This window comes from Vespula pensylvanica, chromosome 8 (genome assembly GCF_014466175.1).
Source record: "Vespula pensylvanica isolate Volc-1 chromosome 8, ASM1446617v1, whole genome shotgun sequence".
NCBI classification, from domain to species: domain Eukaryota; kingdom Metazoa; phylum Arthropoda; class Insecta; order Hymenoptera; family Vespidae; genus Vespula; species Vespula pensylvanica.
In genome coordinates this window covers 2,026,001-2,053,670 of record NC_057692.1, presented here as the reverse complement: position 1 = coordinate 2,053,670, position 27,670 = coordinate 2,026,001, and the positions used below count along the sequence as shown (strand labels likewise).

Here is a 27,670-nt window from a genome sequence, read left to right as displayed (position 1 = left end):
AGAGAGAGAGAGAGAGAGAGAGAGAAGGTAAATACGTAATGTTGTACCTTATATTTCGAAGGAAGGACTTTGTTATTGGTTAGGACAAATGGTGGTGATACGTGAACAGAGCAATGATGCGCGCGCAGCCTCAATGGTGCGGTGGTGGGGGGGAAGTGCCGTAGAGAGGCTTGGCGCGTAGCATCGCTGCCATATCTACTCAGTCTTCGACGCGACATCGTGAGAGGAGGAAGTTTCAACCTCTTCTCTCTCGTGGAGGGGTGGTTTCTCATTCTCTTTCTTATATCCTCTTTCAAAATCGATCGTTATTATTCGAGAAGTGAAAAAAATTCGTGTAGAAAAAAAAAAAAACTAATCAAGATATCGAAACGTATATGCGTAGAAATCGTGAAGAGTGAAAATCAAATTTAGTGCTGATAATAATTAATAATCGATTCGCGCGTCGATAAGAGGAAACGTTTCGATCGTCAAATTCACATTTCTTTATATATACACACATATATATATATATATATAAAACTCGCGTTATAAAATAGATACGTTAAAGTTTCATTTCGATATACAAAAACATGGCTGTGGAAAGTGCATCGTCGTCTTCATCGGCAGTGCAATTCGCTTTGGGCAACGAAGTATCGCCACATTGTCACTTTTTTAAAAGCTCTTTCGCGCGTTCACTCGTTAGAAACGTTCGTGATTCGAAATCTCTGGATTATGAATTACACGACAACGATACCATCGTCGAAGAAACATCCGAATGCAACACCGACAATAGGAATAATAATTTTTTTTCCTTGCTCGACTTTCGTTACGATAAAACCATAACGACTACTAGTACAATAACCACGATGAATTCGTCTCGTCGTAATAACAACGAGAGAGATACCAAAGTCGCCATTTGTAATACATCAGTTCCTGTAGAAGTAAGTTATCGTTATTTCTTTCTTTTCTTTTCTTTTCTCTCTCTCTCTCTCTCTTTTTTTTTTTACTATTCTTTCTTTTGAAATATTGTTTTAGATATGTACGTTAGTTTCTCGTTATTTCTTTCTCATCTTTTTTGTTTCTTATTAAGGTTAGGTTAGGTTAACTCGCCGTGAACGAGGAATCGCATTGATTCGTTGAAAAAAGAATATTTTTATAAAATACTCGCATAACATATCACATTTCCCTACGAAATTGTTAATATTCGAAAATTTAAGATACAAAATATCCTGCGATGTTCGTGTAACATAAATTATGTCTTAAAATTAAATCTTATTATTCGTGTCTTATTAACGTATTCTTCCACGCATTCGAATATATCCGTTATTGCGAATAAAATGAAAGTGTGTTTATAAAATATGTACAAATGAATTTTTCTTTTTTCTTTTTTATAGTTGGACCAGTCGAACGTGGATATGAACGAGTTAGAAAGACTTCGAAAAGTGAGTATTAATTTCTTTTCTTTCTTCTCCTTTAGAAAAGCAACGAATCGATTAATATTAATTATTATTCGAACGAAGAAGTATCTTTAAGAAATGTTACTGGTTAACCTCTCTTTCTCGATATTTCATCGAAAATATAAAAAGGCGAACAGTTATATCGAAATATTGAAAATACGTAAATCTTTGAGAATTTAATAGACGTATCGTCGTTATTATTTTCGTTACAGAATAATTCGAATATAATACGGATTAGATTCGTCATTAACGAATTTAGTTTTATTTTTCTCTTGTATTTTTATGTGAACGAAGAACGATGGTTAATATTCCTTATATTACTTTCTCGACAAATACCGAGAAATTGTTGTTCTATGTGAAATGTATTGTTACGTATGTATATATGCATGCATATATATGTATGTATGGACGTATTATATATATATATATATATCTTGGAATGAATTTATTTTTATGATTTTAACTTCGCCATTACATACATATATATCTGCTTTTGTATGTATACGTTTCTGAGAAAATTTCAATAACCTTCAAGATTTGCCATCAATGTGTCGTAGTACATATTATGTTTTTTCTAATGATTACGATTAACGCAATTAACGTGGTATACAAAACACAATATAAAATAATTCTTCGTAGTATTGAAAATATTATAAGGACGATCGAAAGGTCATGTTTGTTGTGTCGATCGAAAAGTTTTATGTTAGAGGTTACCTTTCTCTCTCTCTCTCTCTCTATCTATCTATCTATCTCTGTTCTTATTAATACAATTAATATAATTATACTATATCAAGATCGTGCTAAATATAATTATATTGAATAAATATAGTATACTGTGTTAGAATATACTAATATTGATCAGTTGTTATAAATTTATATAATATAAAATTATTTATAATTTTCAAGGTTTTTCTTCTTTACTTTTCTCTTTGAAATATTTTCAAAATACTTTCTCGAATCTTTTTTCAATAATTTTAATATTTTACCTTCCTTATAAATTAACGATTATTATCTAGTAACAATTTAAGAAATTGATAAAATGATTCGTGACATCGAAACTATTCTTGTAAATGTAATAATATCGATATTCGAAATTAATCAATTATCTCGAGCTCGTTTAAAGAGGGCAAATAGCTCTTAAGGATAGAAAGCGTCATAGTTTGTGCTAGGGAGATCACAAGAACAAGAAGAAAGGAAGAAGAGGAAGAGGAAAAAGTTTGAAGAAGGAAGGAAGGAAGAAAAGAAAAAGAAAAGAAAGAAAGAAAGAAAGAAAGAAAGAGTGCAGGTGTTCGCCATGATCTTTTGTACTTGTGACGTTACAAAGAACTTCTTTTACTTTCCACACGATTATTTATTCTTCAGCTAACTGACCACGTTTCCGCTTCTCTTTATCTTCGTCTTCTTCGTTTTCGTCTTCTTCTTTTTTTTTATTTTTCATTTCTTCAAAAGATTACACGAGTAGCTCTCGAAAACTGCCTAAGAATTTCGCTTTGACATAGTTTCCCCTCTTTAAATATTCTCCTCAACTGTTATTTACTCTTCCCTCCCCCCTCTCATCCTGCTCTCATATCTCTCTCTCTATCTTTTTCATTTACCTTTCGTTTCTTTTTTTACCCTCTTCATTTTTTTCTTTCTTAAAAATTTATTCTCACGTGTTCCTCATAAAAAAAAAAAAACGCGCTGGTCATATTTCGCTTTGCCGATTATTGGAATTAATTTTATTATTAGAATGTTATTGGAATAATACAATTAATAATGAATTATTAGAATGAAAAATCAATAATGATTTTTTTTTTTTTTTTTTTTGTTAAATGTCAATCGTCGCGAAGTTGATTTTGAATTTATAAAGTTATAAATTTGGGATCATTTAGGAGACAGTGGGAGAATTTTATGTATTGAAATATTTGTATATGCGTATAATTTATTTATTTATATATATATATTTTTTTTCATTAGCGGGAAAAAATGATTTAGAGAACAGATGATTTACTTGTTATTTCGTTAAAACATAAATGAAAATTTTCGTGACGAGTTAAATCGTTGTTTCAAATTAACAGATTAAATTTTATATTTCTGAGAAAGCTGCAGGTGTGTATCTGCTTTTGTTCAAAGTTTCTTAAGGGTATGAGACAAAGTTGGGGATTCGTTTAGATCCGAAATAGAAAAGAATTAGACAAAAGAGTCTCGTAGAAAAATCCCCCCCAAAAAAAAGGATAAAAGTAAATATAAAAATTTTTGAAGAAAGTTTCATAAATTCATTGTATTTTTATTTTTGAAATGGGTATTAGAAAGGGATTTGTTAAATCCGAAAGAACAGGTAGAAAGGTGACATTGTTCGAACTTGTCCCGAAGAAGAAAAAGAAAAAGAAGGGTAGTAATAAAGTAATAAATCTTAGTTTCCTTTCTTCATTTATTTCTTTTGTTAATAACAACAGTTTATATTCTCAAACAACAGGTATAGAATATTAAGAAAGATTTATTTAATTCTAAGGATATGCTTATTCAACTTAGGAAGAGATTTATTTCAAAACATTTCCTTTGGAAGGAAAAAATTTTTTTCCAAATGTCTCCTGACGTCCCTTATTTTTCATTTTAATTAAGGTCATTCCTTTACCGTGGATATAAAAATAAGTAAATAAATAAGTTTCTCCGAGTTTCAAGTTGTAATAAAATAATTTAAAATAACAATTGCTTCATATATCTATATAAAGTATAATGTATATAGGAGAATATTCACGTGAATAGGTCAGATATTTTCTGTCGGTCGTTGCCTGTTAAAATTTTCTAAAACGCTCAAAATAGTTGGACCTAGTCAGCATGCGAATATGCGGTGGTCAAGTAAATGGTCAGCTCAAGTATAATTATTCCAAAATATCCGATAGATAGTACTCCTATCTCTCTAACTTAACTTTTATATATATATATATATATATATATATATATATAAATCAAGTGATAATAAGCTGGTAGTAACTGATAGTAAAATATCTATTTATCGTATTTCATTTCAGTATTCGAAATTGCTATTGCTTATTATATATACGATTTATTATCCTATTTTATCAATTTATCAATTAAATACAATTTATTATCCTATTTTTTAATTTATCAAATTAAATTTTATTAATATAAACGACAATATCTCATATATGATTAATTTAGATCATAATTTTATAAATTTATTTGAAAAAAAAAATATATATATAAGCTAAACTTATATATATTTACAAACATTAATTTTTTATAGGAATTTATATTAACATTTTTATTAAAAAAAAAAAAAAAAAAGAGAGAGAGAGAAAGATCGAATAAACTTAGATAAATTATAAAAAGATTAATTTTCATAAAAAAAATTTCTATCAACATTTGTACTAACAAATTATTAAACAAAATAGATATACGACGAATGGTAATAGAATGCATTTAATATTAATGAACAAATTTATTTATTCGTTCAATTGAAAGAATAAATAAGAAACAAAAAAGGACAGAAAACATTCGAAACATCGAATTCGATAGATTGGTTTTGTTCAGTAACGGAAGTTTGGTCAGGCCTCTCCCATAATTATTATCGGTGGTTACAGAGGGCTCCATGTTGTGTATTGTCCGTTCAATACGAAGATAGAAAGAAACGAAACAAAACAAAAAAGAAAAAGACAAGAGAGAAAGAAAGACAAAAAGAGAGAGCAGGACGTGTTAGGTGACGTCACTACACACCACACAACATTTTCAATCACACATTCGAAACTGGCAGGATGTTGGATGTTTATACGGGTACCGTAGGAAATTATTAGCCACCCTTTTCGACCACCATTACTATTACTACTACTGACATGGTGAACTTCCCCTTTCTTTCGTGTGAACTCGTTCATTGACTGCCCTTCCTTTCTCTCATTCTCGTGTCAGACTTGATCGAATCAAATTCTCGCTTGTGATTTATTATGTGGGATCATCTCTCACATTAACTGGAGTTGTTATATACGATGTTCCGGTTTTCTTCCCTTCTGTTTTGTTTTTTGTTTCTTTTTTTGTTTGTTTTTTTTTTTTTTTTTTCTTTCACCGGTTAAACTCCACGAACGCGTGGGTGGGAACGAAAATAATGCATGCATGCGAGTTTCTTAGAAGGTTTTGTTAGAAGTGCACTGACAGAATTATAGACTACTAAATAGAGTGTTAATACGAATTTCTAAACGTAGTATTTCATGTATTCACGTTTTTATTGTTTACGGTAAAGAATTTGGGTTGTTAGTTTTGTTAGAATTTAATGGTACTTTTATCTATGTAAGAAGTTTTATAGGAATTTGTGTGTTGTGTGTGTGTGTGTACACTAATATATATATATATATATATATATATTAATGTTTTTAATTTTTTTTTAATTTAAAATAACTTAATTTAAATAATATGTATATATATATATATATATATATATGAAGATAATAATTTGTATCATTAATTGAGTTAATGTTGAAATATATATATAGTACTTTCGTTATTATTATCTTTTTCTTTTTTGATAATTTAGACTTCTAAAGTGTATTGAGTAATTGTTATATACATGTATAGTATATGTACTTCGAAAGTCTCGAAATCAGAGAATATCCTTTCTCTCGGTTTGAAAAGGCGACCATTTAGAAATATACGGTAGACAGTTTATACTTAAACACAATGATTACTGTTACGCGAGTTGTGGAAATGGTGAGAGAGGGAAGTAAAGGTACTGGAACGCTCTCATGGGTTTGAAACACTTACCGCTTCTCACGGACCTCCTCCTCCTCCTCCTCCTCCTTTTTCTCCTCTTCATATTCCAAGTACTTACTACATACGTGGAAGTTTCGAACTATGCGAAATGAGTACACTTTTATAACGTTTTTTCTCCCCCTTTCCTTTTCCCTTTTCTTATTTTTTTCCCCTTATTTTTCTAATTTTTTTAAAAGAATATTTTAGAAGTTTCGTCATTTACTCGATTATTTTAATTACGTGTCCAATTACTTTTTATATTTAGTAGATAAATATATATGTATATTTATTTATTTTTTTATTAACAATGTTTTTATAGTTGTTATGATATAAAAAAAATTATAATTTTTCTTGTATTTTCTTTCTTTCTTTTTTTTTTTAATTATATTATTGAAAATAATTGGAAATATTTGGATCACTTTCTTCATCACGAAGAGTTAATATCCATTTTTTCTCTCTTTCTTTCTCTTTTTTTTTTTTTTTTCTTAACAAATTATTAGAAGTACCTTAAAAGTATAATTATGTTTAGGTTTGTCCCTAAGGGACATGTAAACGCGATTGCGGTATATCTCTCCCTTCGTGAACTCCCAAAGTGCACACCTGTGCGACATGCATCGTATGATTCCCTTCTTCCTGATTCTCCTTTCCAACGTTTTTGCACCTTTTATAATTTTTTTTTTCCTTTTTTCTTTCTTTCTTTTTTTTTATGTTTCCTATGCATTCTCCGAAACGAACCATATTATTATTGGCTAAGGATTTTTATAAGTAAAGGAAGTACTCTTCCTGATTTTACCTTCCCATAACAATTTTTAGACACACATATCTGCTTGACTATTAAAACGAATTCTCTTCTTTTCCCTTTTTTTTTTTTTTATTTGTTATTAAATTTCTTTAAGTCGTCCTTAATAATAATAAAAATAATGAGTACATGATGTAAAAGTAAAAAATAATCTATACATAATGTACATTTTTTTTCATCAACAATCACATTTCATTTATGTATATCATTTTTGGTCATATTAATTATACATTAATTTAATTTAATTTAATTTAATTTAATTTAATTTAATTTAATTTTCTTCTCTCTATCTCTCTTTTTATTTCTTTTAGGTAATTTTTTACTTGGAAAAATATTTTCCTACATAGTGTATATGTACATTCTTTCTTCTATCTTTATCTCTCTCTCTTTCTCTCTCTCTCTTTCTCTCCGTTTCTCTCTCTTTTCTCATTTTTCTCCCTCATCGTCTCGCCATGAGGCAGACGGAGGGTAAATCGTCATTTAAAAGCACATTCTTTCTCGACTGCGTTGACTCTATTTATTCGTGCGAATAATCCTGACTTTTCGAATCCGACGTCTGAACTCCTTTTCTCTCACAAAATTTTTTCTTTTAATATATCCACAAAAATTTTGCTAAATTTTGAGTAATATCAATGATTCTTTTTTCTTTTATTATTATCATTATTATTATTATTTTTTTTTTTTTTTAAATATTTACCATTAAAATTTCGATCTTCTCATTTAAATATTTTCATTTCGATGAATCATAGAAACATTCAAGAAAAAATGTTTAACGGAATGCATCACCTAAACTCTAAATTTTCAATAATTACCATTAAGAGCTAAGATCTTCTCATTAGATAATTCTCTTTAACGTTATCCTTCTTCTCTCTTTGTTGTTCTCCTAAGAGAACATTTTTATCGTTCCCCATAAATCACCTCGTTCTAGTTTTCACGCGTACAACGACGACGAGAAGGATGAGGACAACAACAACAAACATGACGACGACGTTAACGTTAACGTTAACGTTAACGTATAACATTATTCTATATATTCACGCATCTAATTAGTACAAGGGAAAAGTCGACTAATTAGCCGGATAAATTATGCCACGAGTAAGTCAGCGATATTGAAACGAGAAAGTGATGCTGGCACCCCATAAAAAGGGATAAAATAAATTACGAACGATCATCCCTTCCACTTTTGCGAATCTTTGCTGCCTCGTTTACACGCGCACACACGTTACGTACGTATGTAAGTACTTACACATACGAAAGATGTCGTAAGGAAGGGCAAAAATAAATTAAAAAAGAGACAGAGAGAGAGAGAGAGGGAGAGAGCACTACCACCATCACATATTCATTTTCGCGCTTCGTTGAAAGCTTTAAGGTGGGCAAGCAACCCTTGCACGACGCCTTTGATCAATTTTTCCTTTTCCAACCCCCGTCCATTCCCTCATCCCAAACCCCTTCTCGCCAGTTAGAACGCTTCGGTTGGCTCGTCTCGATCATAAACCCCTTTTCTTTCTCGAGATTTTCTCGTTTATGTATTTGTACGAACACATATATCCTTCTTTTGCATTATAATGTATGTGTGTGTACATAATATATAGCATGTATGTGTATATGTATGTATGTATGTATGTATGTATGTATGTATGTATATGCAAAGTTTGTTACTAAATTTTTTGATGAAAGATCATCATAAATTTTTAATCGAATCCTCCCTTGATTTTTTTCATATTATACAATAATAGATTTATTCCGACAGTGATATTATAAAAATATTAGATAAAATTGTAATTATTTGTTTCTCTTCTCTTTCTATAACGAATTTATCTAGTGTTATTTCTATTGAGATAATATATCGATGGTATAGATTATTTAATGGTAATAGGTTTATATTTTATATTTATATTGTTTCAAAAGTAGAATTACGAATTTAAAATTATATATTAATATGCAAGTGTGATTGTTTTTATTTCTTTTTTTAGAAGGAATTTGCGAAGTTTATTTATTTTTTTTAATTCTTTTCTAAAAGGAATTTGTGAAGTTTTTTTTTTTTTTTTTAAATCTTGTTACATGCTCATCTTTTTGTTCTTTTGTAAAAGATCAGAAAATAGCATTATCGCGAGTATTATTTTTTTTTTTGTTTTATATACGCGAAGAAAGAGAAATTAATCTTTTCCATCCTCACGAGAGAAGCCCTCGACGTTTCTTTTCAGTACTTTCGCTCGGAGATTCTGTAAACATCGTATATCTTGTTGAAGGTTAAGATATCAAAAAATTCTCTGGGGAGAAAAGGGGAGGTTTTTCTCTCTCTGTTCTCCCCCCTACTCTCAGTATTTTAGCAGTCTGAAAAGCTTCTCTGCATACCTCGTTATATGCATTTTTTTCGAGCTTGTAAAATAGTCCTCCATGGGGGAAGAAAAAAGAACACAAGTTTGTTTCAATTATCTTCGTGCAAGTTCTTTATTGTACCATATACATCTATACTATAACGAATAATTATATAACGAATGTGCTTCTTATTCTTTATGCATTTATTTTTTTTTTTTTAACGATAATAATAACGTATATTATACAATTTCAACATTGATTTAAAATATTTCCTTTTTTCTTTTTGCATTAATCAATACTAGGAACAATTTGCATACGTTTGCATATATAATAAACATCGAAAGTATTTAATGAAAGGGAAAAAAAATTGTTGATTCATTTAGAAAAATTAATATTTAATTGAAATAACATTGGATATGCGTGAGTTAAGAGAAAAGGAAAAAGAAAGAAGGTAAAACCAATATGGATGTAGAATCTCTGTGCAATGTTTACATTTGTAGACAGATAAGAAAGAGAAAAGAGGAAAATGAAGAAGAAAATGAGAATAATTTTATTAAATAAATATTTAAATGAGAGATCACGTGTTTGTAATGATATTATTGAGTTATACTACTTGCAAATATGTACTTATCAACGACATTAATCTTGGGCAAGAAATTGAATGATGATCGAATCTATGGGGAATGCATATACATATGTACACACGTTACGCATGAAGGGATAGAAAGGAGTATATATATATATATATATATATATATATATATCTTTGTCAGATTATCAAAGCGTGCTTGTCGATGGACTTCGAAAAGTACAAGCGTGCACACAACCAGGTGGTAGTTTAATTCCTTTCTAGCGAGCGTAAACAGACTGCCCTGGGTCTTTCGGTCATCCGAGCGTGAACAGCTGTTCGCTGCAGGAGAGAAAGATGATGATGCCACGTGCGCTTTATAATTCGCTCGTTTCAATTCGTTTCGCCACGAAAGCAGTTCCATCTTTTTCTTTTTTCTTTCTTTTTTTCCTTTTCTTTTCCTTTTAACTTTTATCATACTTGTATGTACGTGTATATATTATAATATATACTTATAAATCATTCCAAGATGGATTTACATCGATAGAAAATTCGTATACAATTTTTAAAGTTTTAAATAGTTCGTTTACTTTTTTTTTTATCTATTCACGTTGTCATATGATATATATATATATATATATATATATATGTATGTATAATATTTGTATTCGTTTATATGAAGAAAAGAAAATTTTCGTTTAACTTCACATCTCGTAAATGTATGAAGAAATTTGTAAATGCAGTTAATTCAAATATTAGTTGATTGATTTCGGGAACAGATAAACGAGAAGAAAGATAAGAGAGACTGTCCGATCGTTTCGTAAAAACATTTTTGGGATAAATTTTATGCTTTAGTTTTAAATTAACAAAAAAAAGAAAAAAAATGTATCGATCGAAAGTATAAAAATGTCGATACGTCTCTAAATAATTCTTTTCGTGATACGAAGAAGAGAAAGTGCAGCATGCTAAGGAATTAGAATTTTTTTTCTTCATCTTCTTCTTCGTCTTTACTTTTTTTTTTCTTTCAGGAAAAGATACACCTACACACCTACATATTACATATCCTACATATACATACGTGTATCTACCTAAACACACACACACACACACATCAAAATCATATCGTTCGCGTGCTTAGATATATAGATAGATTAATCTGTGTGTCTATAGAGTGTCTATGTATCTATAGAGATCGAAGGCAAACAATTATATCTTTCAACGTAGGTTGGTAGCAGAGAATAGTATCAGTAAATGTATGTGTGTGCGTACGTACGTGTGTGTGTTTGCTGCGGCTTTCCGTGGGCAAGCTATTGTTTATTTATCTGCTGCATTCGTGCATATACGTTGCCTATACGAGCAAGCAGCTTGAATAAATGAGAGGAGAAGGGGCCATTCTCTTAAAAAAAAAAAAAGAAAGAAAAAAAGAAAGAAAATAAAAAAGATTAAATAGCTTGTACCTACAATCTACATACTCATGGATCGATTCAATCTCTACTTATATACATACATATGTATATGTAATACATAACGTCTCGTCTCGTTCGGTCCAGACAACTTCTCAACCCTATAGAAAAGTTCAATGAAAATTGAGTCTTATATTTTCAATCTTTCTCTCTCTCTCTCTCTCTCTCTCTCTCTCTCTCTCTCTCTCTCTCTCTCTCTCTCTCTCTCTTATATATATATATATATTTTTATTCATATATATATATTTTTTTATCAATATTTATATTAACCTTTCCTCTTTGGATTAAATCAATCCGTCGATGATTATACACAAGTAATATAAATATTTTAGTAAAGATCTTTCTTTTTTCTTTTAACGATTTAACGTTCGCGCAGTATTTATAAAAAAAAAAAAGGAAAAAGAAAGAAAAACCAAGAGTGATAGGGTGAAATATTTATTCGAGAGAATTTTCAAAAGAACTGTAGAAAGTAGTCTTCCCACGGAGTTGTTTTATAAGGATCGAGGAGTAGCCAGTTTAAAAGATAAGATCGAAAAATAAGTTGTAAATTCGTGAGGGGACTACGAAACACAGATGCATACATATATGCGTACATGCATGGGTCATGTATATATACACACATGTATACATACATGAATATTATGTACATATATTTTACTTGGAGACAAGGAATGTTTACGATGGGCTACGAGACAAGACTGAATGTGTGATACGATAAGGTTTCTTTGTATAAACGAGAAATCGGAGTAATGTTATCTCTTTATTTTAGTTTTGTTTGCGAAACACGTCATCGAGAGGTGTTGACAATCAATTCGTTGGATTTTTCTAATATTACATTTCTTTATTTTTCTATCGTATGCGTAAAAGTACAATAATAAAAAAATTAATTTATTATTTTTATATAAAGAATGAACGATTTATATTTTTTTATCAACAATTTGTAAATTATTTATTTATCTACTTCATCGTTCTATAATTTTTTATTTGTGTTATATATTTATCAAGTTTTTTACGAATTATTTATTTATTTTTATATATATATATATATGCATAGGATAGAATATATTTTTTATTTATGTTATACGAAGAAAATTTTTCTTACTTTATATATATATATATATATATATATATATTATATAAACATTTTAAAGATGTTATGCGTTAGAAAAATTAATCTATTGATATTGTAGACGAAAGAAGTATCTGCCAAGGATAAAGTTTACTATTAGATTTTCTTTTTCTCTTTCTCTCTTTCTCTCTCTCTCTCTCTCCCTCTCTCTTTTAATCCGTTAACAAAGAGCGAAAGTAGGGGACGATAAAACGTTTATTGTGTATATATATGCGTATGTACATTTACAAAATAGTAATAGAAAGAAACAACGTAATTTCAATTGATTTCTAAAAGAATACTGTCTCTCGATGCGAACGCGCATACACACATATACAGAGACGGCGAGCAATTAATTTACGAGGCTTGTTAATTAACGTGTATTTGCTCGATTGCAATTAGCTGATTCTATACAATACGTATAGAATGTATATACTACAATAGTGTATATGCATATAATGAATGTATATAATGAACGTATAGAAACTCTTATTGAGTGTTCGATTTTAGATATCGAGTTTATAGTTAAAGTTACATTTTAATGAGTATAATATAATTTAAATTTGCTTGCAACATATAACACACATATATATATGAGCGTATATAATATAAGCGTATCTATCTATGTGTATATATTATAATATATTTTCGATGTAGAAAATATTAGATAAATGAATTATACACATATAGAAAATATATTTTAATGCTTATAGTTCAATTATCATTATCAGTTAATATACATGCGTATTTATTTTATATATATATATACACACACACACAGAGTGGGCTAAATTTCTAGATTTGTAGATTTACGAACTGAAAAAAGAATTAATTTAAAAAGTTTGCAAAAGGAGTAGTTGATTTTTAAAATCGTGTAGGAAATTTTTGCCCTATTCTATATGCATACACATAAACACACACACACGTGTGTATACTTGTGCAAATTATGATAATTTTCATATTATTAGTTCGTTCGTACTTTCTAAAATGCATAGTAGTATTCATTTCTTTCTTTCCTTTTTTTTTTTCTTTTCTACTTCTTTTCTTCATATAAAATTTCTAGAAAACGTAATTTAGGAAACATAATTTTTTTTCTTCTTGGATTTTTTTTTTTTTAAGATTTAGCGTTGCATTAATAAACAAAGGAAGAAAAAAAACTTCGTCGCAATTTCTCACCTTTATTTATTTTTAGTGCCTTTTATTCTTTTTTCGTTCTTGCCTCTTCTCTTATTTCTTCTTCTTCTTTTTTTTTTTTGTTTTACAACAGGTACGGTTTAAAATTATCCTGTTTTCACTAACGAGCCGACGAGGTTCCAATTGGTTTCTTTTTTTTCTTTTCTTTTTTTTTTTTTTTTGTTTATTTACAGCACGTTCTTTCTCAAGTTGGACCGTCCTTCGCAGTGGGACGTCTCTTTTTAAAGAGACGTACCAAGGTCGATCAAGATGACTAATCCTTTCTGTATCTCATCTTCCTTTTATATTATATATACACATATTTTTTTTATTAATTTTATTTATCAACCAATACTTACATACGAACGTTTTATCTCCTCGTATTTTTTCTTCTTCTTTAATACGGATCAATTTCACAGATCCTTACTTTATAATTGATTAATTAATTGATTGATAAATTAATTAATTAATCAATTAATTAATATAAAAATAAACCAGTTATCCGCGTGAACCCTCTTTTATCTCCATCCAATTCTTTTTATAGACGATTAATCGTTTAACCTAATTTCTCGTATGGACGAGCATGATCGTTTTTCAAAGAGAACACCGAGATTATAAACTCTCTTGTCGGCGATCGAGAAATTGATCGACGGGACTTAGAAAAATTTTTAAGAAACCTGGACGATGAGAAATCTCCTCGTAAACAAAATGATGTCTATTTATTATCGTAAAAACGTGATTGTATATATAAACGAGTATGAATCATACTTCGGTCAACGAGTATTTATGAATGTGCCCTGTTAACTGATCGTATATTTGCAAAAAAAAATGTTGACGAGGGTAGAGAAAAGGAAACGTATTTATTAAGTACCGTTTAATGTTCGTTGTTATGTATACCATACATGAAAAGACTCTTATCTGTAACAACGTGAAACTATCTTGACGATTAGCCATTTTTTTTCTCTCTCTCTCTCTCTCTCTCTCTCTTTCTATCTTTCCCTTTCTCTTTCTCTGTTGCACCAACATAAATTGGCATGCACAACATACTACTCTACCCCATCGGTATTCCTTCTATCTATCTTTTTCTATCTTTCTCTCTTAAACACGTACACAGTTGAAAGCGGAGATATTTCTGGACCGTGAATGCTGCGTACCGAAAATGCAAAAAGAGATGGAGAGATTTTCATACTTTTATTTTCTTTTGGTTATCATTCTTTTTCGTTTGATTTTTTGTTTTGATTTGTTTTTTCTTTTCTTTTCTTTTCTTTTCTTTTCTTTTCTTTTCTTTTTGTTCGTTTCTTTTCTGTTCTTTCTCCTGTTGGTATAACAATATAATGTGATAATAAGATCCTTCGACTTTGTTTAGTGTTAACAAAAATTGCAATAATATAATCTTTAATATAATCATTTAATAATACAAAAGAGTACTTAATAATAAAAATAATAATAAAAATATAAATCTAATATAATTATTAAATATAATTATTAAGTATAAATATTATTGTTGTACTTGTATATTTTTATAAAAAATAATAATATAAAAGTATAATAATAAAAAAGACCCCTTTCTCAGTTCTTTTTTTTTTTTCTTATATACATACATGCATACATACATACATATATACATACATATATACATACATATATACATAAATATCGTAATAATGAAATGCTGTGAAGAATATAACAACAAAATATTCTACGTTATTTACTATAACAATTTTAACAATACTTTGTTCTTGGTTAACGATACTTACCACTATTAAAAAAGAAAAAGAGAGAAAAAAAACGAAAACGTAATAATAATAAAAATTACATTAAAATCGATGAAACAAGGGAAACAAGGATTTGTCGTTAACAATGGTCATCGACTAGACTTTTGTTTAAGGCCATTCGATAGTATTATCAAACAAAGGTGATGACTTTCGTTGAATACTTATCGTCGTCGTCGTCTTTGTCGTCGTCTTGTAGAGACACAGGAAGGACAGAAGAGGGGAGAAGAGGGGGTAGCACCCTATTCGACGATTACTTAGCACCATGCCATTATTCTTCTCTGCACCGCCGAGTCGAGTTCCACTCGGTTGATCTTGTTCTCTTCCGGTTTTACCTCTCCTCGATCTAAACGAAATACGCACCTTCGCGTGTGCGTAGAACGCATGCATTTCGTTTTTTTTTTTTTTTTTTTTTTTAAAGCATGAACATTCCAGTCTCCTGAACTCACCTGTGACTTTTTCCTCTTCACTCTTTCTCTTTGTCCTTTCACATCCGCCATTTTGTCGATTTTGCTTTCTTTTTTTTTTCTTGTTTCTTCAGATCCTTAGTTTTACTCTTTTTTTTTTTCAGTTTCGTTAATTTTCGTCGTGTTTTATCATCTCATGCATTTTTTTTTATTTTTTTTTTTTTTATTTTAGATACATTTCAGATTTCTCGTATACTTATATGAATTTTAATTTGATTTCATTCTTCTCGATCGTAGTTTTTGATCTCTCGAAAATTTCATATATATGTGTGCATGTATGCGAATATATACCTTTATATATAATGTAACGACTTTCAATGAGATTTTTATAATTTTGTTCCGCTCATCTTCGTTTCCTCATTTTTATTTTTATTTTCCTTATAAAATTTTATAAATATTTATTTTCAATGAGATTTTTACGTTCTATGTTCCACGTTCTATGTATATTTTTCTTTCTAACAATCTCCTGATTAATAGTTCTACTTGCAAGGTCGTTCTCTTTATCATCGTATAAAATGTTTATTGATATACCATGATTTTTTTATGACGTGATTTCGAATAAACTTCGTGCAATTTATATCACGATAATCATGTGTTGTAACAGCAGTGCGAAGCATGTATTATACACATATATACACACACATATATATATACATATATTAAAAATATGCATGATAAATTAGAAAATAAAGTGCTAACGATACGAGATAATTTGCGATTACTTAGCGTAACTTGGAAACTCATTTTGTTGATAGTTGTTCTATTATTTACATTATAACATTACGAAGAAAGAAGATGTAGAGCTTATTATATACCGATGTTAGATCGAAGGTTAATAAATGTCTTTAAAAATCGATTACTCCTTATCGAAAACTTTTTATACTATAATACCAATTAGTAGTACGACGAAAGAATTAAGGGTGCTATTTTTACGATCTGACGAAAAAAGAATTATATTAAAAAAGAAGAAATAAGTGATCTGATGAATGATTTTTGAAATAAGCGTATAGGAACTGTCGGGTCACCCTGTATATATTCCTACCTTTTCTCCCTTCGATTCATTGAAATACGGTGCGTTGAAGAACTTGCATTCAACGTATCTTCGATTTTTCTATCGTACTCCTATATACTTTTTCTATGTATATATGTATATGTATGTATGTATGTATATATGTATGAATGAATGTATGAACGTATGTATTACGGTTTTCGTATTTTCTTAAACGCGAAACTAGCTCTCTCGAGACGCTATTTGAAAAGACGAGACGTTTTCACAGTAGTAACAACCTACAGTATAGTCAGACCTGTCAGAAACATACCAAAGCTTTTCAAACGAAACTATTGAATTTTCAATGGGTTATTTTACAATACCATAGTTCCCTATGATAGAATAGTTTATTATCAGTTGATATATTTATATCGATTTTAAGTTAAACATTTTTGTTTCGATATATTTCAATGCTCGTTTATAAAAGTTCGATATTCGTATCTTGTTACAAAATTGAAATTGAAATTGAAATCGTTTAGATCATTTTTATTCTTCAAACTATCTAAAATTAGAAGAAATTGTTTAGATCTGTTTTGATCGTTCAAATTGTTTAAAATTAGAAGAAATTGTTCGGGGTCAGTTTTGATCGTTCAAACTCTTTGAAATTAGAAGAGATTGTACGAACAAATTTTCATTCGTACGAAATGTTAAAAATTCATATATAATCATCAAACACTTAAAAATTGACGGAACTTTGACAAAATTTTATTCCAAAAAAAAAGAAAAAGAAAAAGAAAAAAGAAAAAAGAAAACAGAGAACAACAAATTGTTCACGTAATTTTCATTCATACGAGCCATTAAAAACGAATATAAACCTTTCAAATAATTTTCACTCGCTGAACACTTAAGAAAAAAAAAAAAAACAGCAAATCAACAATTCTCACTTGATCAAAAATGTACGAAACAAAAAATGCAATGAAAGCTTTTCTCCCAGATAATAATCGTTCTGAATCAGATCGATAATGGCATTTTAAATGCTGAACAAATTTCCTACTTTTTTCTTTTTTCCTTTTTTTTTTTAAATTCTTTCACGATTGGAAAAACACATGAGATGGAAAGAAAGAGAGAGATATGGAAAGAAGACTATTTGAGAGGCAGGTGGTGACGCCAATCATTTTCGCGGACTCCGAACGATGCCGGAAGCATTTGATTAATAGTTGGCTCATTAACGAGCGAGGTAGTACATGATACACGAAGGCAGAGGTTACCCAGTTGTCCACGACTCTGGAATAATGATCGGTCCTTTGTAGAAAGAGATAGTAGAGATGAAGGAGGAGGAGGTAGGAGGTAGGAGGTAGGAGAAGGTAGGAGATAGATGGAGGTGGACGTAGAACCAACTATCTACGGATTATTAAACGCACGGACGATGAGAGAGTTAGTCCTTTACGTCTATGCGAATCGTTACAAAACTTACCTCGATTATAGCAACTATAATATTATACTTTATTGTGAATTTTTACTCGTCTCTCTCTCTCTCTCTCTCTCTCTCTCTCTCTCTCTCTTTCTCTCTCTCTCTCTCTCTCTCTCTCTCTCTCTCGTTCTCTTTCTCGTTGCACTTTCACTCGTGACACTCTTGAAACGATTGTATCATGAGAAAATTTTTTTTTTCTTTCTCTATCTCTCTTTTTCTTTTCTTTTTTCTTCTCTCTGTCTCTATCTCTCTCTCTTTTTTTCTTTAACGAATCAAAGGAAGAATTTAATTGTTCATTAATTATCAGCAGTCGCGATTTCACGTAGCTTATATTCTTCGTTAATTAAAGTATGTAAGATATAAAAAAGATTTCGGTCATTTCGAATGAGACGTGTCGGCGTTATTAATTAATGAGATGTATTGCGAAAAAAGAACAGAAATAAAAAGAAAATAATAATAATAATAATAAGAAGAAGAAGAAGAAGAAGTCGTCGTTGATAAGTAACGGATAAAAAGGAATGTGGTTTTTGTCGATGTTAAAAAAAAAAAAGAGAGAGAGAAATTCTTTTTTTCTTTTCACATATTTTTATTCATATACAGTCATGACATGTGTTACTCGATAAAAAAAATTTTTTTAACATGAGAAATTATTGAATTTCTTTTTTTACGTTAAGAAAAATTCTTTAAATCGTTGGATAAATTAAAACAAGCGGCTACGTTGGTTTCTTCGTATTATTATTATTATTATTATTATTATTATTATTTTTTTTTTTTTTTAATTGTTAATTAAATTTTTATAACGTTGGAAATCGTTGAATTACCTTTGGTAGAAGCAGAAAATATTTTCTTTCCTTTTTCTTTTTACTTTCTTTTTCCTTTTTTTTCTCTCTTAAAGAAAACTCTTGAAATTGTTGGGTAACTCGAAACAAGCCACCATTTCTTTTCATGCTTACACACACACACACACACACACACAAATATATATGTGTATATATATATATATATATATTTATGCATATATATATAATACATTTTTTATTCTTAAAAAAGAGTATTTTCTCACGCTTCCAAGCGAGGTAAATCTATCCCATGCTTTTCACTATTCATCATCTCGAGACATACACACACACATACATAAATACACATATACATATATATATATATATAAATATATACATATACGTGGCATAAGAAGAAGAAGAAGCACGGAAGGAAGGTTGAAGAGGACAGAAAGAAAAAAAAATGGAGGGGAAAAAAATGCTTGGAATTTCGCAGCAGCCGCCAACGCTGTTGGCATGAACGAACGAATGAACGAACGAAAGGCGCCTTTCGCCTTTCGTTCTTAGATTATGACGGTTTCAACAGCAGAACCTTCTTCTTATATACATATCCTGATGCATATACTTACATACCTAACGCCTTCGAGATGTCAGCCATTTAACTGACATATATCGAGCTATGTCTCCTTTCAATGATTTTATTACTTGTGTTAGTAAGCGATCAATGTCGCTATTGTGAAAATCATGGAAGAGAAACAGACGACTCATTTATTTTATATATATATATATATATATATATATATATATATTATTTTTTGGTATTGTCGAATTTTTTTTAATTATGGCAAATTGATCGTGTGATCGATCGATCGATCGATCGATCGATAAATTGATTGATTTTATAAGAGATTAATTTAATTTATTGAAAATGATTTACAATGTTTATAAACTCTTTTTCCTAATCAATATATGTGTGTATGTGTGTGTTAAAATAGTATATACATCATTGTAATAGAAATATATTAGAGTTTTGTTAAAGTCAGATTTATTCACTCTATATATTTTCTTTTATTTTTCTTTTTTATTATTAATTCGATTGAATTTTTTGTCTTATTAAATATTTGAGACTAACTGAATTGTTATTAGCTTTCCGGATTATCTATTAAAAAAATATAAAATAAAAAACAATCGTTGATAAGAATTAGATATGAACATTCAACATAGAAACGATTATTTACTTTTTATATCATCCAGTATAATTCTCTTATTTTTTTTTTTTATGATGCTGGTAGAATTGATTAATAAACTATGTCAAGGGTTTGTAAATACCGTTTGTTCCGTATATAATGCTGGTAAACGAAACGGTAAATTATTGATACGATAACAAATCGTGTAACACGTATTGCATATGTATTATACATACATACATACATACATACATACATACGTACGTACGTACGTATTTCATATATTTATCTGTGTGGGTTAATAATAATCGTTTGGTGCCGAGACTCGTTAGAAATTGCAATAGATGTTAGTCTCGAGCAAGGACAATGAAGTTTTCTTCACCTTTCTCTTATTTCCTTTTTTTTTTTCTTTTTTTGTGTCGTGCTCGAGAAGAGAATCGAGGAAGTTTTTAACGTCTACGAAATAACTTCGCTTGGCCAAAGAATTCGTACTTTCTAAAAGTATTAAACTTTGAGTTTGTATTAGACATTGTTTCGTTATATAATGGAATTTGTTTTGTCTTTTTCTCCTCTTCCCTGTCTTTCTTTCTTTCTTTCTTTCTTTCTTTTCTTTTTTTGTATTTTTTTTTTTTTACGACGAATTTATCAATCTCGTTTAAATTCGAACGAAATGAAAGTTCAAACTGGCTGCAGAAAGGGCGGGGAGAGGGTTGGAAGGTCAAAAACACTTAAAAAAAAAAATTATTATTTTTCGAGACTTTTATAGGTCAATTACTTTTTTCTTCTTTTTCTTTTCAAATCATAAAATTTGCAAACATAGAAACATGTTTATGGTCGGACTTTTAAGGACATATAAATTTTATTTTGTTGTCTTATTCGTGAAACAATGCTAACAAAAAATATATTACTGAGAAATGTTGTTCACTCAGACGGAATGGAGAACAGAAAGGGAAGAAATATGGGAGAAAAGAAATAAGAAAAGAAAAATAAAAGAAGATGTAGGAGAAGAAGAAAGGAAAGAATAAAGAAAAAGGGTGAAGCGAATCTCGAGACTTTAGACGAAGGGAGGAGCATGGAATGAAAGAGACGCAGAAGACGCTCAAGGCCGTACTAGAGACCGAATTAGATATCCCATTCTCTGATCTCTATCCCTTCTTCTAGGAGGAGGAGGAGGAGGAGGAGGAGAGGGGGCGAGAAAACTCGTCAAATGTTTTTCGTTGAAACGTTCTGCAATAATTAATTCTATTTTCTTTCTTCCTTTCGTTCCTCATAAAAATTTCATCTCTATTTTCGATATAATTTTAAAACGATGCGAATGATTTTTCTTCGAATTATATTCTTTCATATTTCATCCAGTTATAATCTGTTATCCTAATTTCAACAACCTTTATATAAAATTGACATCGTTTATGAACGTGCATAAATATTTATGTATGTATTTATTTATTTATTGATTTATTTATTCATTCATTCTGAAAAATTCATACATTTTTATCAAATAGTTTATATAGTTTATATATTTTCTTTTTTATTTTTTTATTCTAAACGTATCAATTTTTATGAGAGAGAAAAGAAATTACGCGCTTTATAAATATTCTTTTTTTTTTTTTTTTATTACGAATTTATAATATCTTTATAAAAAATTGTATCGTTCATAAACGTTTTATTTGCAATCGATGATTTATTTTGTAAGATTACGCGATCTTTTTATGATCATGATAACGGTCAATTTTTATTTAATACTTTTTATAACATTCTTAAATGTTTTTATGTATAAGAATCTCCCATTTGTTGATAAAAATATACTTCTCTCTCTCTCTCTCTCTCTTTCTCCCTTCCGGTCTCTTTTAGAGAAATGCTGCAAGAATTCAAGCTTGCGCAAGAAGAACGTCGACGAACCGAAAGATATTTGAAATCAAGTTTATTCGGATAGCGATAAAAATAATACTTAAGAGAAGAGGGACAGTTATTTCGATACGAAAAGAAAACGCGTTTGAAATCTCTGGAAAGAAAAACTTCGTCTCTAAACATTTTTCTACGTAACTATCTCTGAGGAAATAACGATACGGTGATTTTCCTCGCGATCATTTTATATTTACGTACATATCTTCGTAAAAATATTATCGTAAAATATTGAATCCACGAACATTTTATTGCGTATATACAATATAAATTAATAAATTGATAGAATAATTTTAATTTTCACTCGTCAGTTTCATTGATAAATTTCCCTCATTATTTTCATTCATAAATTTCATTCATACGTTTTACTCATTAATTTCATTCATAAATTTTTACACATCGATCTCATTCATAGATTTTATCTTATTAATTTCATTAATTAATTCAATTATATATATATATATTTATAAACAAAATTAAAACGAATGTTAATATGAAATTACCAATGAATATAAATCAACGATATCACTAATACTATTATTACATTTTACTCTGGGATACATTTTTCCACGTAGAAAGAGAAAGAAAAAAAAAGAAAGAAAAGGAAAGAAGTAAACGAGTTAAAAAAAACCTAGTTGGATCGATCTCGGTCAAAAATAAAAAAAAAAAAGCAGATCGAAACGAAACAAAACAAATAAATTGCATCGATGCAACAGGATACATCCGTAAGATACAAGAAGCAATCCAACCAAGCACGCATAGTTTAATCGTAATTCGAGCTGCAATTCGATTCCGAGTAAATAAAAAATAAATAGAGATACAGACAGAGATAGTTAAAGAAAGAAAGAAAGAAAGAAAGAAGTAATAATAAAAAAAAAAAAGAAAAGAAAAAAAAGTTGGAAAGGCTCGTGCTCGGTCGCGTTAAGGAAGCTGTAAAAGACCGGTTCGCAAGGTTGTTGTTCGAGAAAAGGAAATAGAAGAAGAAAATACACGAGCTTATGTAGGCTGGTTCATTCGTTCATTTGTATTGGAAGAGAAGAAAGAGGAGGAGATCAAGGAAGAGGAATCGGAGTAACCACTCTAAGCGTTATGCTTCAGGTGCACCGCCGCCATTTCCGAAGGTCATGATCGGCAAAGTATCTTAATTATAGATCGTCGAGAGTCCGATGGTTACTTACTTTACTACTACCACCACTACTACCACTACTATTAACTATTCTATTACTATATTACTACTACTACTACTACTACTACTACTTAAACTTAGTACTAGTACCAGCAACCGCGATAGTAAGACATTAATTAACGAACGCCTTTTCTTAACTTTATTTTTATCTCGATTCTCTTATCTCAAGATGAAAGATGAAAACGAGTATAAATTGTCTACTACTTCTTTTCATGGTTATTTATATATATTATACATGTATATGTGTATATATATGTATATATGTCTGTGTATTTATTTATATATGTAGACGTATAGATAGACAGATAGATAGATAGGTAGGTAGGTAGGTAGGTAGGTAGGTATTGATGAATTTCTTTTTTCACAAATGATGATTCAAAGTTGACCCCTAGTATCACCTCTCTATCTTTATCTTGACTTCGAGATAGGTATGGAAGAACGAGCGTGGGAATCGATTAGCTTCGGTTACTATACTCAATTTGTACAATTTAGTAGATACTTCGTAATGATTATCTTTATGTTACGATAATATATATGTGTGTGGGTGTGTAAATATATATATATATATATGTATATATATTTGTGAAATTTTTTTAAGTTTAGGAACAATTAAAAAGAAAAAAAGGAAAGAAGTTCTTTAAAGTAACATACGAAATTAAATTAAACGAATTCTCTTCGTCTCGAACTGAATAATTTAGATGCTTTACTCGTTTTTAATAAATGGATTTCTGAAATTTTAAATTTAATTTAATGAAAGTTAATCCTTCAAAAATAGAAAAGAATGAATGAATAAATGAATGAATGAGAGAAAACGAGGACACTGTAATATATCATGAATCATACAGGATAAATAACATTCAAAAAAAAAAAAGAAAGAAAGAAAGAGAGAAAAAGAGCCCATCACTTTCGTAGTTCTCGATAATTAAGTGGAATAATAATCGCGTGACTTCCATGTAGTAAGAGAAAATGGCGAAAAAGGAAAGAAAGAAAGAAAGAAAGAAAGAAAAAGAAAAAGAGAAGAAAAAGAAGAAAGCTGAGAAGAGAAAGATGGCGAATCATCGTTTTATATAATAATATAATATAACAAGCTTAAAAATAAGTTTCTAGGGTAGATCAAAAGTTTCTAGACGATTTTAAAAGTCGAATTAATTTTTGAAATAAATTCGTAAGTTCGTAAAAAAATTCCATAGACTTCTAGATTAACAATTAAAGTAAAGAAAAAAAAAAAAACAAGAAAAGAAAATTGGTCTGAATTTCGTAAAAGATTAAATTGATCCTTATAATCGTCTAGGAAAATTTTAGTCCATCTTTTATTTATATATAAAAAAAAAAAAAATGCGACGTCGTTGAAAGTAAAAACAAAAAAAAATACGACGGCTTATGCAAATGTTCTTCTTCTGTGAGCACGCTTATGGCAATCGGATCAAGGAGAGTATATACATATATATACATATATGTATGTATGTATGTATGTATGTATGTATGTATATATATATATATATATATATATATATACTCTCTCCCTCGAATAAACTAGTCGGTGAAAGAAATTGCAGCATCGATGGAGGATCCACGTCCTTCTTCGTGATCCAAAAGCGATAACCAATGGAGAGATTGTAACGCGGCCTTTTCCAATGTGAACTTTACCAAATTCGGTAAGAATGAAATCGTCCTTCATTGGCCTTCGTTGTGGTACATTTAACGTTGACGTCATTTCATTATTTTATCACCATATATTTCGTAAGATTTATCTCTGTCTTATCAAATGTCTGCATTGCTTTCTTTTTCTTCTTTATTTTATTTTATTTTTATTTTATTGTTTTTTTTTTTTTTTTTAATTTTAACGTCGTAGTATCACATACTCGTTGTAATATTATTTTGGGACTGTTTTATCGATTATGTTTTTTTTTTTATCTACATTTTTTTCCTCCAATATAGTCTTATATATTATAACTTAATTTTTGTTTGTTTTATATATAGAAATTATCTAATATATTTGTCACGCATACGCATACACAATATCGATTTGTGATTTGTTGTATATATAAATATATTATCGATATTTCTTATCTAAAAGTTTACACACATATGTATGTATTTGTTACGAATACCGATGAAGTAAAATTAATTTTTGTTTTTTTTTTTTTATCTATAAGAGTCACAGATAATACGTAGGTGCGCTGTTATTTTATCTCGCATGGTTACTATATACATTATATAGCTTTACGATTGGTTACATAAGATCGCTATAATTCCAAAGTTAATGCGGTCGACGACTTTCTCATCTTATCTCATCTACGAGAATACGGACAATAATTTGTTCGATGTTGAAAATGGAATGAACATTATTTTATATTCGATCGAATTCTATCGATTCTTTCATTTCTTTCTTCTTCTTTCCTTTTATTTTTTATAAATTGCAAAAAGAAAAAAATACAAAATTATTGTTAAGTAGGAGAACTAAAGAGAAAGAGAGAGATAAAGAGAAATATTTTTATATCTTTCTATTTTCAGTGTTTCTTCATTGCACGATTGATATTCGATAATGTGTGTGTGTATATATATATATATTTGTTTGTGTGTGTATGAAGTAGTATGATATTACAAGCGTCTTCCGATATTCTCTTGTGTATATATGAATTGTGTACCGCAATATTGCGATCCATGATTTCGTCGTGGGAGATGAACTCGAGTAGTTTGTGAAAAGAAAGAAAGAGAGACAGAAAGAGAAAGATAGAACCGTTGCTCGGGTTGCCTTATAGTCAACGACCTTTTCCTATCTAACAGAGAATCCTCCTTATGAAAGAATGGGAACGTGTCGAATTCGAGATGAAGATGATGATGATGATGATGATGATGACGGCGATGACGACGACGATGAGATGTGAAACATTCGAATGTGAATGTTCTTCAATCCAAAGTATATTTATTCTATAAAAAAAAAAAAAAGGACAGTAATTTAATCATTACTGTTTGAATATTTTTCTTTCTTTCTTTTTTCTTCTTCTTTTTCCTTTTTTCTTTCTTTCTTTCTTTCTTTCTTTTTTTTTTCTTTTTTAATTACAGACGATGATTATTTTTTTTTTATTATTATTATCTCTTTATTTCATACGTTTTTCTTTTTTCATACATCTTTTCTTTATATCTTTTCTGGAATATTTTTTTTCTCTTGACAACAATAATAATAATTATCTTAACAATAATTTTTATTTTAACGTTAGTTTTCTTTTTGTTTTGTTTCTTTTTCTTTGTTCCTTTTATATTATCGGACTGATTAATAAGTTATGATTTAAATTTAAGTAGATGTGTCTTACGTTTAAATATACAAAAATATTGTATTTGGTAATTTTTTACTTTTTTATTTATTTATTTATTTATTTATTTTTTTTATTTTTCTTTCTCATATACTAGAAACTCCAGAAAAGATATTGGTAAATTACAAATACTTCGGATCTAATTTTGTCGTTCGATTTATCAAAGTCAAAGGAGTTACAGTTCGAACAGCGTTAAGCCGCGATTAGCGTTTTTTTTTTATCATTAAGAGAGAAGATCAGAAGAAAGAAAGAAAGAAAGACATGAAATACTTTTTATTATTAGAAAGAAATAGAATGATTCCGATAGAATATGTTTCCTCGCGTGTTTAGGTTTCACAAAGAAGAGACATTTTTTTTTGTCCCCCCCGTAAACTCATTGACCCAGATAGATATGACAGAAAAGGGAAGACGTATGTACGAGAGAAAAAGAATGTGAGAGATAAAGAGAGAAAGAGAAGTGTGCGTTGTGTATTTTAAATCTGGATCAAGTGGATTCTTTTGAACGAGCTAGAAAATTCGATCTCGGATACCGGAAGTCGTTGTCGAAGTTATTTTTTATTTTTCAGTGAAAGACAAAATAAAGTTTGGACGTAGTAAAATAGACGATATTTTATAATTGATAAAAATGATAAAATAATTTTATTAAAGTCGTTCGGTTATCGATTAAAATTATTATTAGATCGGTCTGAGGGATCTAAAAATCGATCGATCGAGAAATATACGATTACGTGTATAATTCTAATCGCATGCGTTCACGTCCTTCCGCAACTTCCGGTGCATTCGATGAATACCTACTGACTCTTCCGTCGGAATATTATGACTTCCGCTATTCTCTTTTTCTCTTTCTCTCTCTCTTTCTGGTTTTTAACTTTATATGTATGTATATACATATTAAACGATTGTAGGATTGCCATGAAATAGCGAGATCCTATCTTCTATCGCGCGTTGTGTGTGTGTGTGTGTGTGTGTGTGTGTGTGTGTGTGTGTGTGTGTGTGTG

The 27,670-nt window shown here is 29.3% G+C and overlaps 1 protein-coding gene and 1 long non-coding RNA gene across 4 annotated transcripts in view; one reads left to right on the top strand and one right to left on the bottom strand.

Moving 5' to 3' along the window:
• Positions 1-130, bottom strand: part of LOC122630888 — a 3,834-nt gene extending 3,704 nt beyond the window's left edge. Inside the window, exon 1 of the long non-coding RNA XR_006327578.1 lies at positions 48-130. This is a non-coding gene — a long non-coding RNA (uncharacterized LOC122630888). The remainder of the gene's footprint in view (positions 1-47) is intronic.
• Positions 131-180: 50 nt separating this feature from the next.
• Positions 181-27,670, top strand: part of LOC122630876 (histone-lysine N-methyltransferase set1) — a 44,646-nt gene continuing 17,156 nt past the window's right edge. For 2 of the 3 annotated variants that reach the window (XM_043815886.1, XM_043815885.1), the window contains exons 1-2: positions 191-920; positions 1,374-1,421. In XM_043815886.1, coding sequence (XP_043671821.1) covers positions 570-920; positions 1,374-1,421 — 399 coding nt within the window. In that variant the 5' untranslated portion in view covers positions 191-569. Of the gene's footprint in view, positions 921-1,373; positions 1,422-27,670 lie in introns of all 3 variants that reach the window. The other variant, XM_043815887.1, reaches the window with a different exon arrangement.